Source organism: Lemur catta, chromosome 3, assembly GCF_020740605.2.
Source record: "Lemur catta isolate mLemCat1 chromosome 3, mLemCat1.pri, whole genome shotgun sequence".
Lineage (NCBI taxonomy): Eukaryota > Metazoa > Chordata > Mammalia > Primates > Lemuridae > Lemur > Lemur catta.
The window spans coordinates 113,248,829-113,265,064 of NC_059130.1; the positions used below are offsets into that span (position 1 = coordinate 113,248,829).

A 16,236-nucleotide genomic window follows, 5' to 3' on the forward strand; every position below is an offset into this window, starting at 1 on the left:
GCGGCAGAGCCCTCGTACAGCAGCCGGAGCTGCGGCCCAGAATGAGAACTTCCTCCCCAGCTTTCCATCTGTCAGGAGGTTCCTTCCTGCCCCCAGAGGACCCACAATTTTTAGAGAAACTTCCTCCGTCTTTATTTAATAAACTCTAGAACAGCTTTGAACCTAGAGCCTTTCCAGCCCCCTCTGGATGTGAGACATTGAGAGCTGGAGTCCTGGGTTTGGTGACCGGTTGGCCGAGGGCGAGGGGAGACTTTGCTTGGAGCCCTGGCAGAGCCCAGCCCTCCCACCGTGGCCCTCACTCACTGTCCTCCCGCAGGTCAGCGGCCACTTGGACTACGCCAAGCAGATGGACGCCATCCTGAAGGCTGTGGGCATCCGCACCAAGCCGGGCTGGGACGAGAAGGGGTTCCTGCTGGCGCCGGGCAGCCTGCTCCGGGAGGAGCCTTGCCAGGCGGCCAGCGCCTCCACACCAGGCAAGACCACCCACCAGGCTGGGCAAACCCAGGGTCCCACACCGGGAGACACCTCCAAAGTGGCCACGTCCACAGACCCCAGCCCAGCCCAGGTGCCAACGGGGCCAGACCAATCTGAGGGGGCCTCCCTTCCCGCTGCTGCCAACTCCACCGAGAGCCCCTGTATCTGCAGCCATGGCATGGACCCCAACCCACTGGGCTGCCCTGACTGTGCCCACGAGACCCAGGGGCCCTGCCCAGGGCTGGAATGACCCCAGCGGGGGACGTGAGCCGTCTTCCCAGATTGCTGTGTGCAGCTCACTCTTACACACGGGGTCCTCACGGGACTGTGAAGGTGTAGATGAATTTCCACAAGTGTCTTTCCTAAGTTGAAGGAATTGGAGCCGAAAGGAAAAGGAAATCTAAGGAAGGGGACTTTGGGGACAAAACACTCCCTCCCTGAGGAAGCCAGGCCAGAGACCTGCGGAGTCAGCCAAGCACAGTTCAGAGCACGAGGACTCTAGATCAGCTGTGGGTCTGGCTGTTTGTCAGAAGATCCAGAGGGCTCTCTGGAGCCTGGGGCTCCCATGCCGCCCCTCCCCTGGCCTCAGTAAAGCTGGGTGCCCTTCTGCCTTCCATCCACACCCCAGGCCTGCTCCAGCCCACAGGCAACACCACCTGGCACCAACAGAGCAGGCGCAGGGGCAAACGGGGCAGCTTATTCCTTCTGCTCTTAGGAGAGCCAAACAGATCTGCTCCATACAGCCAGGCAGGCTGTGCACTGCACAACTACAGGGGCATCACTCACATAGATACGTGTGAGTGGCCCCCCTAAAGTTGTGCAACACGAATACATGCTGCATCAGCATTCAGTGTGGCTGGGAACTGGGCCTTCTGACAAGAATGAATTATACGGGGAAGGGATTTCCTGTAGCAGGAACAGAGGTGGTTAACAATACATAACAACAATGGCTACCGCTGCTTCAATATTTGCCATGTACCCTGTGCTCCGATGACCTTCACAACCACCTATGAAGTAGGTACTATTATAATCTGCATTTTATACTTGGGGAAACTAAGGCTCAGAGAGATCAGGTGACCTGCTGAGGGTCAGACAGCTGGCCAGTGATGGAGCCAAGTCTCACACCACAGTTGGTTGAGGCTGGGCGCGGTGGCTCACACCTGTAATCCCAGCACTCTGGGAGGCAGAGGTGAGAGGATCATTTGAGGTCAGGAGTTCAAGACCAGCCTGAGCAAGGACGAGACCCCGTATCTACTAAAAATAGAAAAATTAGACAGGCATGGTGGTGCGAGTCTGTAGCCCCAGCTACTCGGGAGGCTGAGGCAGGAGGCTCACTTGAGCCCAGGAGTTTGAGGTTGCTGTGAGCTAGGCTGACACCACGGCACTCTAGCCCGAGCAACAGCGTGAGACTCTGTCTCAAAAAAACAAAACAAAACAGTTAGTTGGACTCTGGAGCCCGAGCTTTTATCCACTGTATCTGCATCCATGGGAGCCTCCCTCTGCTCCCCACACCGTCCCACAATGACAGGGCCAGAGATAATGCTCCCCCATTGTGCAGATGGGGAAATCAAGGCCCAGGTGGAGGCAGTACTGACAGGCTCTGGGGGAGGCGGGAGGAGGGCAGGAGAAATCGGAGTCATGGAACATAGGAGGCGGATCGCTGCTTAGGTGTATGTGTATTTGTTCATTCAACAAATATTTATAGAGCTCCTGCTGCTGTTAATCCAAACTGCTCATGGCACACATGGAGAACTGAGGCTCTGAAAGAGGAAATGATTTTTTCTGGGATCCCAAAGCAATTAGGGGCAGAGTGTGGACCAGAACCCAGGACACCTACACCCAGGTCTCTTCCCACTACACCAGCTGCTTCTCAAACCCCAAGTGGCCCCTCGATCGAATCCAGTCCACACCACAGCCACAGCCTTCAGCTAGTGTTTATTGACAGTCCCCTCGGCTGGTCTTGGGGGACAGGGGAAGCCCCAGCAAGCACCATGGCCCCTCTGCAGCCAGCCGCCAGGGCTGGAGTTGAGTCTAGTCAGCACCAAGGAGAGCGCCAGGCTGCGGGTGGAGGACCCCGGGAGCTTGGGTTGATAGAAATTGGGGAACCGGAAGCTTTAGAAAACCTCAGGCTAGAAAGGGACCTCTGGCAGGTAAACTTTAGGGACCAAAAGTTCCTCCACCCCCGGCCCCCAAAACAAGGCCCCTGTGCCAGGGTACATCCACCTGCTTGGTGGCCCCACCACCAGGGACAGCTCCTCTTTACCTCTGCTGGCCCAAGTGGCCGCCATTCCCATCTCTCGCCCCAGGGAAGGCCAGGAGGCGGGCGAGGGGCTGGGTTTATCCCAGCTGTTCCCTTCTAGGTCCAAGGAAGCCCAGGGTAGAGGAAAACCCATCCCTGAGGTTGAACAAGAAACTGCCGTCTGCCCCTCTGCCCCCAGGAGAGATAGTGCAGCCACTTGGGGGCTGGGAAGGTCCCTGAGTGCCGGGGCCCCACCCAGCATCCAGAACGAGGGGTTGGGGAACCAGAGTCAGGCTGTGGGATTCTGGGCTGGGGCTGAAGAGGAGGAAAATGGGAAAGGAACAGTGGGAACAAACAGCCCTTCCTGGCCCCTAGCCAGAGGCCAGGGCTGGACGGCCAGGGGTTGGAGTAGCAGGACTTGCTGACTGTCTACTGCACACGTCTGTTCTCAAGACAGTCCCGTGAGGTAGGCGTCGCGAGCCCACGTTACACATGGGGCGGCTGAGACTCAGGGAGGTTGAGTAACCTGTGCCAGAGGAGTGGGGCAGAGACTCAGGTGTACGCCCGGCTACCTGGCACGTGCTCTTCTGTGCTGCCACGCACATGCCGAGGGGCCGGCACACCTGAAAACCGGCCAGCGCATCATTCTCAGGGTTAAAGACCACCTACACCAGCACATCTCAACTGTAATGCGCACACGATTCACCTGGGGATCTTGTTAACAGGCAATTCCGATTCAGCAGGTGTGGGGTGGGGCGGAGATGTGCACTTTGAACAAATTCCCAGGAGGTGGCGATGATGATGATGGTCCATTGACTACACTGGGGGTGGTGAGGGGCGCGGCGACCACTGATCCCATCTGCAGATGGAGGCGTGGGCAAAGGACATGATTGTTTTCATCCTAACCTGAACCAAGAGGTCCTTCTCCCCAACATTGAGTCCTCCAAACCGTCCTCTGTACACACAGGTTACAGTCCACACCGGGGCGTTCTACAGAAAGCTGTATCTGAGTCCGCTGTCATCCGTCCGGGAAAGGGCCCGGGAGTGGGCAGTAGGCGCTGGCCCTGTGTACTCCCCGGAGCTCGGAGGAGACCCGCAGCCTCCTGCTCTTACCCAAGAGCTGGCCCGAGGCCCCAGAGACTTAGTTCCATCTAATCCAGCTCCAAGCCTGGGTTAGTTCGTGGGGAAACCACGTGGGTGCAGCCGCAGCTCTGGCTCTGCGGGATGGATGTTGAAGAAGTTGACTGCAGCAGCGGCCCTGGTAGGCAGCGGGGGGTCCCGGGTGGCCTCCCCAGGAAGCAGCAGCTGGGTCGTGAGCTGCAGGCCTGAGGAGCCGCCCGAGCCCGAGTCCGAGTCCGGCGGCAGGGGCAGCGGCAGCACGTGCTGCAGGCTCAGGCCGGGCCGGGGGCCGCTGTGAGAGGTACGAAAGGAGGGGGAGGCAAGGCTGGCCCGGCGCTCCCGGGGACAGTGGGGACATGGCAGGAACCTGCCCAGCGCCCGCTTGAAGTCCCGCATGAACAGTGGGTAGATGATGGGGTTCATGGTGCTGTTACAGTAACCCAGCCACGTGAGGACGTCGAAGAGGCCTGGGGAGACGCAGTCGCACACGGCCTGAGGGGACGGGACGGGTCATGTCTGGCTTTGGGGCAGGGACACAGACCCCCCCACCCAGCTGGGACGAAGCAGATGCACACGAAGGCATGCACCATGCGAGGCAGCCACCCTCCCCACTCCCCGAGCCTGGACTGGGGCTCAGGGCCTCCCCAGCGAGGCCTGGACTTACCTGCCCCCCGCTGTGGCATTACCTGGGCTATGTTGGCCACAAAGAAGGGCAGCCAGGTCACAAAGAACATGCCCAGAAGGATCCCCAGCGTCAGGCTGGCCTTCAAGGCCTTACTGCTGTGCTTGGCGGCCAGACGCCTGCTGTCAGCCGACTCCACCCCTGGGCGTGGGGTCCTGGGCACCTGCAGAAAGGAAGGCCCACGTGAGGCAGCTGAGAAAGAGCCGCAGTCTGACTCTGATCTTAGCCACAGACTGAGCCTCAGTCCTAATTCTAGACTGAGCCCTAGTACAGCAATAAACTGAGCCCTGATCCTTGACTGAGCCCCAGGTGGAGTCCTAGACTGAGGCCTGACATCAGCGATAAACTAAGTCCAGGCTGAATCCTGACACCTACCATAAAGGCCTACAAAGCCAAGGTCTCCAACTGAGCCTCAGCCACGGACCTAGACTGAGCTCTGATCCTGGTCCCACACTGAGCCCGGCCCCTGACCCAGAATTTCACAAGGAGCTCTAGGAAGTACAGTGAGACACAGCAACACTACCCCAAACTCAAGTCAGTTGCTTTGGAAGAACCACCATCCCTGGAAAGACAACAGGCAACACAGGCCAACACGCATCACAACGAGCCCCAGCACCTTCCAACGCCTTTGCAATCAGCTGCAATGGAACAGTACTTGAAAAAAAGAGGACCCGTTGCTGTCCAAGGCTCGGCAATTTTTCTGTATATGAATTCGCTTCATATTTGGGAGTAATGGTCTTGCCTGTGTGATTACTCTTGTGTTCCACAAGATATTTTTTGAGGACACATGCACAACAAGGCAAATGCTTGCAATTAAGTCTTTTACAGATTACAAGGGATGCTAGTGACCTTGATATTTTACAACTCCATTATGCTGTGGGACTGGCAGGCTACTCTGTTCTCAGGAGTGGACAGAAGAGGAGGAAAGGGGACGAGGGACAGAGGAGAAAGAAGCTGCTCCCCAGGAGCGACTGACAGGAAGACGTGGGCGTAGGAGGTTAGATTTTGACCTTGCAGACTGGCAACCAGCAGCCCCAAAACACTAAAAGCCTCTCTCAACTGTGTGATCCCTCAGTGCTGCAGTTCTCTTCACTTTCTAAACCTCATGAGCCCTTTGAAAATCTACAAAAAACCTCTCCCCAGAAAATGAAAGGCTTATACATTTGTATACACATACACACAAGAAAAAAAATGTTCCACACTTCCAGAAGGTTCACAAACTGCCTTGAAGTCTGTGGGTTCCCACCATGAAACCTCTAGGCATCCACAAAGGCTAGGATGTGAAGCCCTCCTCCAAATCATGTGTTGCAACCAATTTGGATTTTCATATATCAGACTTACACGAAGTGAGACCCGCCCATATTTACAGCGTAAGTAAATGCCAGTGTGCAATGGTGTGCGGGATTCATCCTGAGCTATGCAAAGGGGGTGTGCGCTGCCCAGGCACACACCTGGGTTTTGACAGCCAGATAGGCCCAGCACTTTCTATAAAGCCCAGCTTTAGTTCTTGAGGCAGCCAGAGGTGGGCTGGGTATTGGGAGATGAGGTCAGAGGAGGCAGGAAGGGAACCAGATTCCCAGGCCATCTTCTGCAGATGGAAAGGGGGCGGAGGAGGCAAAGCCAAGATGTGCCAACCCGGGCAGCACAAAGCCAACAGCCCCACCCACTTTCATGCGCATGCGCTCTCCTTCCATCCCGGGATCCTTCCTCTGGGCCTCCTCCGGGTACCGAACTTGGTGTCTTGTCCATGGTGCTGAAACCCCAGCTACATACCCTCTTTCCATGGGAGTGGGGGTTTTAATTCTTTCCACGGGAGCGGGGATTCTAATTCTGGAATGGTAGAGGGGGGCGGAGCACACCTCTCAACGTGCTTATCCAGGTGAAATCTGGTTACACAAATACCAAGGACAAATTTGCAAAAGAGCAGCCTAAGAGGCCTTTGGTTTCCCTCCGCTGTCTTGGTGGGACAGCATTGCAGAGGCAAAAGCTGGGCTTTTAAGACAGGTGAGCTGGCTTCAAATCATGTCTCTACCACTTACTCGCTCTGTGATCTTGAGAGAGCCTCTGTTTCCACATCTGTAAAATGGCAAAAAATGATACTCAGCTTACGCAGTGAGGCTGTGGGTAATAAATGCATGCACAGTGCCCAACAGAGTAGGTGCTACATACATGATAGCCCCGAGGCTGGTTCTGTGATATGTGTGTGAGGTTGGGGTGATTTTGAGCACTCGAGGTCCCTGTCCTTCTGCCAGCAGCTCTGGCCTCCCCAAAGCAGCAAAGACACCAGGACAGAAGCTCTGACTCACGACCCTGCAGCTCAGGCTCTGTGACCGGAGGGTGCCCCTCCACCTCCACCCCACCATACACAAGTCTGCTCCGAAGTCTGGCCCAAGTCAGCAAGGGAGAAAAAGAGCATCCGCTTTTCTCTCTCCTCTTCTAGTTTTTCTCTCCTCCCAAGTGGACTCTACATGGTTTCTGTGGCCCACCATGGTCAGCCTGGAGGAGGAGCCTCCTGCTTCCCCAAAAGAATCATCCTAAGACCTGCCACACCTTCAAATTGCTGCCATCAATGGGGACAGACATTATGGAGGGAGGTGACACTGTCTCCAGGAGGTCCCACTTATCCAGGTGCCCCTCTGCCCCCTGGTGACCTGGGGATGGGAGAGGGCAGGAAGCAACCCTGGCCTTGTGAGAGCTCTAGGGCAAGGGAGAATTTGAGGCACTCGGGGATGTCTCGGGGCAACCATCTGGAAGGAAGCTCCAGGGAAGGGAGTGAAGATGAAATGATATTTCCTCTCTGGTCTCCGTGGGAACAACCCAAGATCCTTCTTTCTCCTCCTCTTCTTCCCAAAGAGTGGACCAGAGAGCACAGCCAAGAGGGAATAGAGAAGGAAACTGAGGCTCAGAGAGGGCAGAGGACCTTCCCAAGGTCACAACTGTAGTAGTGCAAGGCCACACAAACCAGAGAGACTTCAATTCAGCATTATCATCCCTATTTCTTGAGCACGCACTACACATGAGCATTTGATATTCCTTAAGTCATTTGCTCTTTCTCAGAGATAGTTATGAGTATTCCCATTTTGCAGATGGGACAACTGAGGCTCAGAGAGGCAAAAGGACTTGCCAGGAGTCACAAAGGAGGTGAGAATTGAGTCAGAGACCCATTTCTGGCCCCAGAAAGTGCACTCTTCCCACTTCACCATGTCACCTGCACACTCGGGGATGGCATCCATGGGCCACAGACAGGATAGGGTTAAGAAGCCCCCCTACTGTCACCAAGAGCCCCCATGGAGCAGAAACTAGGAGAAACCACCAGCCACACCTGGGATCTGGCTGACACCAGCATCACCCTTCTGGCTTCTCTCTGCCTTGTAACCACCTCACGGCCCCTCATGGCCATGTTCTGTTGTTTGTGTGTCCCTTGTACACGTCCACGGCATGTGGCACTGTCAGAGAGCAGCTACCTGGAGGACAATCTGGCAGCGCCCTTCCAGCCAGCAATCCTACAGGTCCTTATGTTCAAAAAATACCTGCTCACTTGTTTGCTCACCTGGCATAGACAATAATGTGTCCCGCAGCACTATGCATGATGGGAAAAATCTGAAAGCAGCCGAAATGCCCAGAAAGAGTGCTTACATAAACCATGGTACATTCCCACTCCAGAATGCTACCCAGATGTTTTTAAAGAATGAATTGGCCAGGTGCAGTGGCTCACACCTGTAATCCCCACACTTTGGGAGGCCAGTTCAAGACCAGCCTGGGCAACATAGCACAACCCTGTCTCTACAAAAAAATTTAAAAGTTAGCTGGGTATGGTGGCACTACCCTGTAGTCCTAGCTACTTAGGAGGCTAAGGCAGGACGATCACTTGAGCCGAGGAGTTCAAGGTTACAGTGAGCTACGATGATGCCACTACACTCCAGCCTGGGCAATAGAGCGAGACCCTGTCTCAAAAAAAAAAAAAAAAAAAAAAGGCAGAAAAAAATGGAAGGACATTTCCTAAATTGATAAGAGTGTCCCTGGGAGTAGAAGGTGATTAGGTGGAATTCGGAGGGGGTGTCTTTTATTTCATCTCTACTGTTGAATTTGTATTTTAAAGTGTACTTACATATTCCCTTCTGTAATTTAAAATTTTTGCCATCACCTAATCATAGTGTGAGGATCATAAGACAGACCTGAGCCACACTGCCTAGTTTCAAATCCTGGCTCCTAACTGGAGCTCCTAACCAGGCTCTTCCTGGTTTCAAATCCTAACTAGCTGAGTGACCTTCAGCAAGTCGCTTCGCCTCTCTGTGTCTCAGCCTTCACTTCTGCAAAACGGCAATTATAATGGCTTCTACCTCATAGGATTGTAGCGAGGATTAGATAACATAACGCACAGCAAGTTGGAACAGTGCCCGGCACGCAGTAAGCACCATGTAAGCATTAGCTTTCGTCTTTGTTGTTTGCTGTTATTAGTGTCCGGCTCAGCTATTTGACCACTGTGATGCTGCAGCTATTTGATCATTGTGGCAGCAGTGGTGACTTTTTTCCCTAGAAAGGCTCAAAGGCATGAGCTCCCAGAAGCATATATTTTCCCACCAGCAGGAAAGGAGAGGAAGGAACATATATTGAGCACCTTATGTGTGCCGGGTACTTTATGTATATTATCTCATTGGCTCTTCAAACAGCCTCATGAGAATAAACATCATTCCCCCTGGGGCACAGAGAGGTGAGATGCCTTGTCCAAGGTCATCCGGCTTCCATGCAAGGCAGAGCTCCAGCCCTGAGCAGCCAGACACCCAAGCTCCTGCCACAGCCGCAGCCCTGGCTCACAGGCCACCTGGCTCCGAGCAGCAGCCATGCCCGCCACACTCAGCAGTGCCGCTCTGCCAGCCTCTCCCCGGCTCAGCCCCCTCCTCCCCCTCGCAGATATTTCTGTGATCACAGCCTCCTCTGAGGAGGAGGAAGGACAGAGATGGAAGGGAAGATGGATCACTAAGGCAGAATAATGCTTAGGAGAGTGAGGGAGGGTGAAAAGACGAGGAGGAGGAGAAATTGATGGGGGGAGGGGAAAACAAGCACACAGAAAGCAGAGAAGGGAATGGGGGAGGAAGATGAGGAACAGAGAAGGTGGGCAGAGGTCATGGGCCAGAGAGACCCAGCAATCCCAGCACGGAGAGGAAGAGGCTGGGCTACTGCTGCTGCACCCCTGAACTGCCCCAGCACCCTGGGGCCTCTGGAATCTCCCAAGGCTGAAGGCCACCCCAGTCTGGTCCCCACGCCCCCCACCACACACACATGCACATGCCCCTGGCAGCATCTCACTCTGTCACCACCGCCCCCACACCCCTGCAGCCCCAGCCCGCAGCCCCTGCCTTAGCACTAAGCAGGGCCCCTCCTTCCAGCCCCTGGGGCAGCAGGAAGGCCTGGGGAAACCACTAAGCCAGCCAGTGTTTTTCTAAAAGCCCATTTAGGCCAGGCACGGTGGTGGCTGATGCCTGTGATCCCAGCACTTTGGGAGGCTATAGGCAGGAGGATCACTTGAGGCCAGGAGTTCAAGACCAGCCTGGGCAACACAGCAAGATCCCATTTCTACAAAAAATGTTTAAATTAGCCAGGTGTGGTGGCATGTGCCTATAGTCCCAGCTGCTTAGGAGGCTGAGGCGGGAGGATGGCTTGAGGCCAGGAGTTCAAGGCTGCAATGAGCTATGATTGCACCATTGCACTCCAGCCTGGGCAAAAGAATGAGACCCTGTCTCAAAAATAAAAAATAAAAAAAAGCAGAAAAGCCCATTTACATGCATAGTCTATATGGGAGGGATAAAATGCTCAAGGCTACCATCTCCCATGATCTGGACCCCAGAGAAATTGGGGCTTAGGGAACCTATGCCCTGCTCCCTCCCTTCTGCAGGGAAGCTGGAGGCTGCACTGGGGACGGCAGCAAGGGGTGAGTGGGACTGAGCACAGGAGGAAACGGGGCTGACGCACCCCAAGTCTTATTTATTCTCAGCAGTGCCTTTAGGTCCAGGCATTGAGGGAGCCTCCACCTCCAGGCTAGAAGCTGCCGGTCTCTGAGACAGGCCAGCTCCGGTGGGAAGAAAGGGGTGGTGACCCAGGAGGTCAGAGTAGAGGCAGCATCCCAGAAGCCAGTTCCCAGAATACAGCCCGATCTCCTGGCCATGAGCAAAACAGGCCTGCAGAAGGCTCACTTAGGAACCAAGTGATTTGGAAGCAAGGCCGGCAGCCAGGAGCTGACACTTCACATACGAACCAGAACAGGCTTTCCAGAAAGTGGGGGATTCCAATAGACACATCTCTGGCTGGAGAGGCCCACAGGTCATTCTGCCTTAGAGGTAGGGTGCTGGCTAGCCCGTGAAGGCTGCTCCCAGCCTTTGGTTTTAGAGCTCAGTGTGACTTCTCCCTTTAGCCTTCCAGCGTATACTCAGGGAACGTTCGCTGGGTGAGGTGCCCTCTTATAAGCTCCATAATCCTCATGATGGTAGCGTTTCACGATCAGTGTCTGTCTCCCCAGCTAGAACAGAGCCCAGGCGGGCCGGTGTTGCAGTCCTGTCCGCCAGCACGTGCACTGCCTAGGACAGCTCCTGCACAAAGTAGGTGCTCGGTACATGTCACCAAGCAAATGAACCCACATGATAAAAAGCTTAAGTTGTCACATGCAAGAACTGATTCTGAAAGGAGTGAGAGAAAAGGCAGCCACGTGAACGGGGATAGACTCCCAGGCTCCCCGAGGCACTGCGTTCATTTCATCCCTTCCTGATCACCACGGCGAGCCAGGCGCTGTTTTAGGTGCTGGGAACACGGCAGTAAATCAAAAAGACAAGTTCCCACCCTCACGGAGCTTACGCTCTAGTAGAGCAAAGTAGTAAATAAAGGGGTAAGTGCATAATATGTCAGGGGGTAGTAAGCGCTGCTGAGAGAAATCACTGAGGAAGTGAGGGCTGGACAGGACCTGGGGAGGGGGTGGCAGTGGCTTCTGTGGATAGAGGGATTGGGGAAGGCGACTGAATAGAGACTGGAAGGAAACGGTGGAAGTCAGGGGGAGAACCACGTGGGGAAGTGAGGAAAGGGGACCCCAGGCAGAGGGAACAGCAAGTGCAAAGATCCTGAGGCCGGAATATGCTTGGTGTGTTCAAGGAACGGCAAGGAGAGCAGTGTGGCTGAGACAGAAAGAGCAGGGGGGCGGTGGGAGGAGACGAGGCCCCGTAACGAGCAGAGAGCCAGGTGACAGGAGGTCACGGGGCAGAGGAATGACACGGCAGGACTTGCACTTCAAAGGGATCGTGTTCACTGTTGTACGAGGTTGAAAGGGAGCAAGGATGACATGAGAAAATCAGCCAGGGGAGTCCTGCAGCAACCCAGGCAGCAGCTGGAGGGCCTCCGCCCGGGGGCAGCAGTGGAGAGGTGAGAAGTGTCCCAGCCTGGACATGTCTTCGCGGTAGCCATAAGAGGACTGGATGTGGAGTGTGAGACAAAGAGAGGCGTCCAGACTGCCTCCACGGTCCCTGGACTGAACAACTGATCAACTTGCTCTGGGACAGCGAGTGACTTGATATAAGGAAGACTATGGGGGGACTAGGACTGGGGCCCGGAAAATCCGGAGCTCTGTTGCGAGCATGTCAAGTAAGCAGCCCAGGGAGGAAGTCATCAGCGTGCAGGTGGCATCTGCAGTCATGAGACGAGATGAGATCACTAAGGGAGCGAATGTGGGAAAAGGGCAAAGAGGCCGGGGAACGAGGCCCAGGAATGCCACGGCTGGGGCGAATCAGGAGGACCCGACAGAGGAGACTGAGATGGCACAGACAAGTAAAGGGACACAGTGTGGTGTCCCCAAGCACAGCGTTTCAAGAGCATCACTTCCCAAAAGCAGCGCACTGGTTCAGACAGAGGCTGTGGCACTGGCCAGATCAGACCTTGAACCTCACTCATCAGCTGTGTAACCTTGGGCAAGCCACCTCCCCTCTCTCTGAACCTCAGTTTCCCCATCTGTCAAACAGGGATGACAGCAGTACTGGCCTCACTGGGTGATTGGGAGATTAATAAGCTTAGCTCAGTGGCGCCTGGCACATAGTGAGTGCTCAAAGACTGCGGGGCTGCACCTGATGGCACCTGGGAGACTCCGGCTGGGTTCGGAGGCCACAGTCTCAAGCTCAATCCTGGTACCAGCTGACTAGCTTAATGGAAAGAAAACCTGTGTCACCAGAGCCACTGGAACCTGGAATCCTGATTTCTCCTGCCCGGACCTCACCCAGACAAGCCCACGTCCCACACCCCCAGCTACGAGAGCAGAGCCTCCCCAAGTGAGGGAATGGTGCCAATCTCAGGTGGTCAGTAGACACCCCATAAAATAAGTGAATCAGAGAACGTTAGCCCTTGCCACTTCTCTTCCAACTCTTCCAGGTACGTCAAGAGAAAGACCCATGCTGGTGCTACTATGTCTTTAACACCCTCTAACACTCAACAAAGAGGAAGCAGGCTTCAGGCTCAGCCACTTCAAGTGCACCAAGCTGGACTTCAGGGTGTCTTCAACATCACTGAAGTTGTGTTTGTGATCATCGCCTTCAATCTAGGGCAAGGGATACCGATTTTCCATTTCTGGAGGAGATACGAAGTTTTCTTTCTAAATAAATTCATGGAACTAAAATGGTAAGACAGATGATTTAAAGAAAAAGCTAAGTACACATGAATTAAGTGGCTGGAGATGGGGGTGGGGAGAGGTAGAAAGGCAGATGTCCCGGACGCCTGAAGTTTGGGAAACAAGAACCCAGGGAGAGAGTGTGGACAGCCCAGGCCAGCCATCCCACACCTGGAGAAGCAAGTCAGGGTCACAGCCACCTGGGAGACTCAAGAACGTTCTCCAGGGAGCGCAGATGGGGAGAAGGAGCAGGGCTGCTCCCAGGACCCCCTGGCCACACAGGGCCCTGCCCTCTTAGCTGATGGGCCAGGCACAGCTCTGGGCCTCACTGATGGGGTGAGGAGAATGTTGGCCTTTCACCTCTCGGCCAAGTCCCTGTCCACCCAGTGACCCCCCAAGACAACCCCCATCCTCCTGGAGCTTCTTCCACCAAGAGAGCCCAGTTGGCACTTTCCCCAGGGCCTGTGGCCAAAGTCCCTGGGACCCAGGCCTGGGCAGTGTACACTCCCACCCCATAGGGTGGACCGCGGGACTCAAGCACAGAGTGGTGTGGGTGGCAAGAGCAGCCACTCCACTTACAGACACTGCAAGGCCTTGAGCTAAGAGCACCTACCCCACTCACAAGCACCTAAATAGGCACGCCCTCTATGTGCAGTGGGGAACAAAAATGACCCAGATATGCACGGCCCTCACAAAGCTTATATCCCAGTCGGGGAGGCAGGATGAGCAAGTGGGCAAATGAACCAGGGGACCTGCTAGGGAACGGCGTTGGGGAGGGCTGGGTCTGCAGACAGGGTGGCCAGGGGTGGCCCCTGGGAAGAGGTGAGCTAACAGTCAGGCAAAGCAGCTGCTGGAAGAGCATTCCAGGCAGAGGGCATAGCAAATACAGCCCCTGGCACAGAAGGAAGCTCACTGCCTCCTAGGAACTGTCAGAAGGGCCACGAGGCTGCCGCAGAGTAAGAGAGGGCGGGGAGGTGACGCTGGAGCGGTTGGCAGGGGCAGATCCTGAGGCCAGAGCCTGAGATGGGTTTGCTCTTTACCTTGAGTGCAATGAGGAGCCACTGAAGGGTCTGAAGCAGGGTTTTTGGCTCCAGTGCAGAAAATGCACAGCAGTGGCTGGAGCGGAAGTGGGGGCCAGTAGAAGTCTATCAGAGGCTCCCAGGCAAGAAGTGGCCGTGAAGATGGCACCTGTTCAGGAAGCAATGCCATTAGGCCTCACTAATGAATGGGATGAGCAAGAGGGCAAGAATTATTCCCAAGTTTCTGGCGTGGGATGCCATGACGGTGCCATTGCCATGATGGGGAAGACCGGGGGAGGAGCAGATGGAGAGAGATGGGCCACCCTAAATTCCTTGTTGCACATGTGACCTGGGAGAAGCCTGCCCCACAGTCTGATGGAGCTGTCCTGTGGACGGTCAGGCACTGAGTGGACCAGAAAGGTGGGAGCTAGGAAAGGCTGAGAGGAGGTCACCAGCAAGTGTGTGCAGAGTGGTGATGCCCCAGGGCACCCAGTGGCTGCTCATTCCTCTCCATCCCACAAGCCCGGGTCTCCCTGCGCACCCCGGGTACCTGCAGCGTCTCCGAGGCCTGGCTGGCCATGCCGGTAGTGATGGAGGCCACCTGCACAGCCTGCTTGCGGGCGGCCAGCAGGATCCTGCAGTAGGTGAAGCAGATGGCACCCGAGGGCAGGAAGAAGGTGAGGCCCGACGCCACGAGGACGAAGGGCAGGCTGGCCAGCAGGCGGCACTGGCCCGGGTCAGGCGGCCGCGCGTGGCCCAGCTCATGCCAGCCCAGGAGCAGGGGCAGGAAGGAGGCAAGCGCGGCGAGGCTCCAGGCGCCCAGGACAAGCGCCAGGGCGCGCGGCGGCGTCATGCGCAGCTTGTAGCGCAGCGGCGACAGGATGAGCAGGTAGCGGTCCAGGCTGATGAGGCAGAGGTTGAGGATGGAGGCGCTGCAGCACATCACGTCGAAGGCGGCCCAGAGCAGGCAGAGGCCGCGCGCCAGCACCCAGCGCCCGCACAGCACGTTCAGCATGGCCGGCGGCATCACCACCAGCCCCACCATCAGGTCCGACGTGAAGAGCGACACCAGGAAGAAGTTGGACGTGTTGCGCAGCGCTGGCTGCGTGCAGATGAGTGCGATGAGCAGCGAGTTGGCCGCCGCCGTCAGCGCGATGACCACGCACAGCCCGGCCGCCACCCAGCCGCTGCCCCCCGCGGCCGCCGGCAGCCCCGACCCCCAGGCCAGGGTGCTGTTGTTGGAGGGCCCCGGCTCTGGGACCATGGGGACCGGGGATGGAGGGTGAGGGTGTGATGGAGTGGCCTGGAGGAGCGGAGGCTGGGTGGGCGCCGTTGGTGACAACAGACCGCGTCCCTCCGCCTCCCCCGCGGGGGCAGGTGGGAAGACGGAGGCGGGGGCGCTAGGTCCAGGGTCAGCGACCAGAGGAGGACGGAGAGGAGCTACACGGGCGCCCTCGGGGGTGGGACAGGGACACCTGGAGCAAACGGGTGGGAAGTTTAGGGAGGGGCACCTAATGAGCCGAATCCCCTAAAGACAGCGGAAGAAAGTTGGGAGGAGGTCGTGGGGGGCGCCCTCGGGTGGAAACAGAGCCCCCTGGAGGGGTGGGCGGTAAGATGGGGACGAGGACGGTGGGAGCAGGGACCAAATGGGCGCTCTCCGGCAGGGCAGGCTCCCCGCGGCGGTGGGCGTGCGGGGCACTAGGTCGGGTGCCGCAGCGCTGGGGGTCACAGGGCGGGGGCCTCGGGGCCGAGCGGAGCCCGGGCGGGGAAAGCAGGTCGCCGCCGGCAGAGGCTCCCCGGGATCGGGCGCTCCCGGGTCCCGCGGCGCGCGGGAGGACGCGGCCGGCCAGGCCCCGCGGGGAGAGGAGGGCAGCGGCCGCGCCCCCTCCCCACCCTGCCGCCGGGTCGCCGGCCGCCTCCCGCCAGCGCTCGGTACCTGGGGCGCTGCCGCTGCTCTCTGCTCGCGACTGCGGCGAGCGCCGCGGGGCTGGGCGGGGGAGAGGCCGCCGCGAGCCGGTGGGCGGCGGGCCGGGGGCTCCGGAGCGGGGAGGTGCCGCGAGGGGCCCGC

At 56.9% G+C, this 16,236-nt stretch overlaps 2 protein-coding genes across 4 annotated transcripts in view; one reads left to right on the forward strand and one right to left on the reverse strand.

The window, feature by feature from the left end:
* TMCO4 (transmembrane and coiled-coil domains 4) overlaps positions 1–1,418 on the forward strand; it is a 95,518-nt gene extending 94,100 nt beyond the window's left edge. For all 3 annotated transcript variants that reach the window (XM_045548539.1, XM_045548540.1, XM_045548537.1), the window contains exon 14: positions 317–1,418. In XM_045548539.1, coding sequence (XP_045404495.1) covers positions 317–724 — 408 coding nt within the window. In that variant the 3' untranslated portion in view covers positions 725–1,418. The remainder of the gene's footprint in view (positions 1–316) is intronic.
* Positions 1,419–2,139: 721 nt separating this feature from the next.
* Positions 2,140–15,432, reverse strand: HTR6 (5-hydroxytryptamine receptor 6). Its single transcript, XM_045546473.1, has 3 exons — positions 14,719–15,432; positions 4,519–4,677; positions 2,140–4,324 (listed from the first exon to the last, which is right to left on the reverse strand). Exons 1-3 carry the CDS (start codon positions 15,430–15,432, stop codon positions 3,887–3,889), a joined length of 1,311 nt encoding a protein of 436 aa, XP_045402429.1. The 3' UTR covers positions 2,140–3,886.
* Between the last annotated feature and the right edge of the window lie 804 nt (positions 15,433–16,236).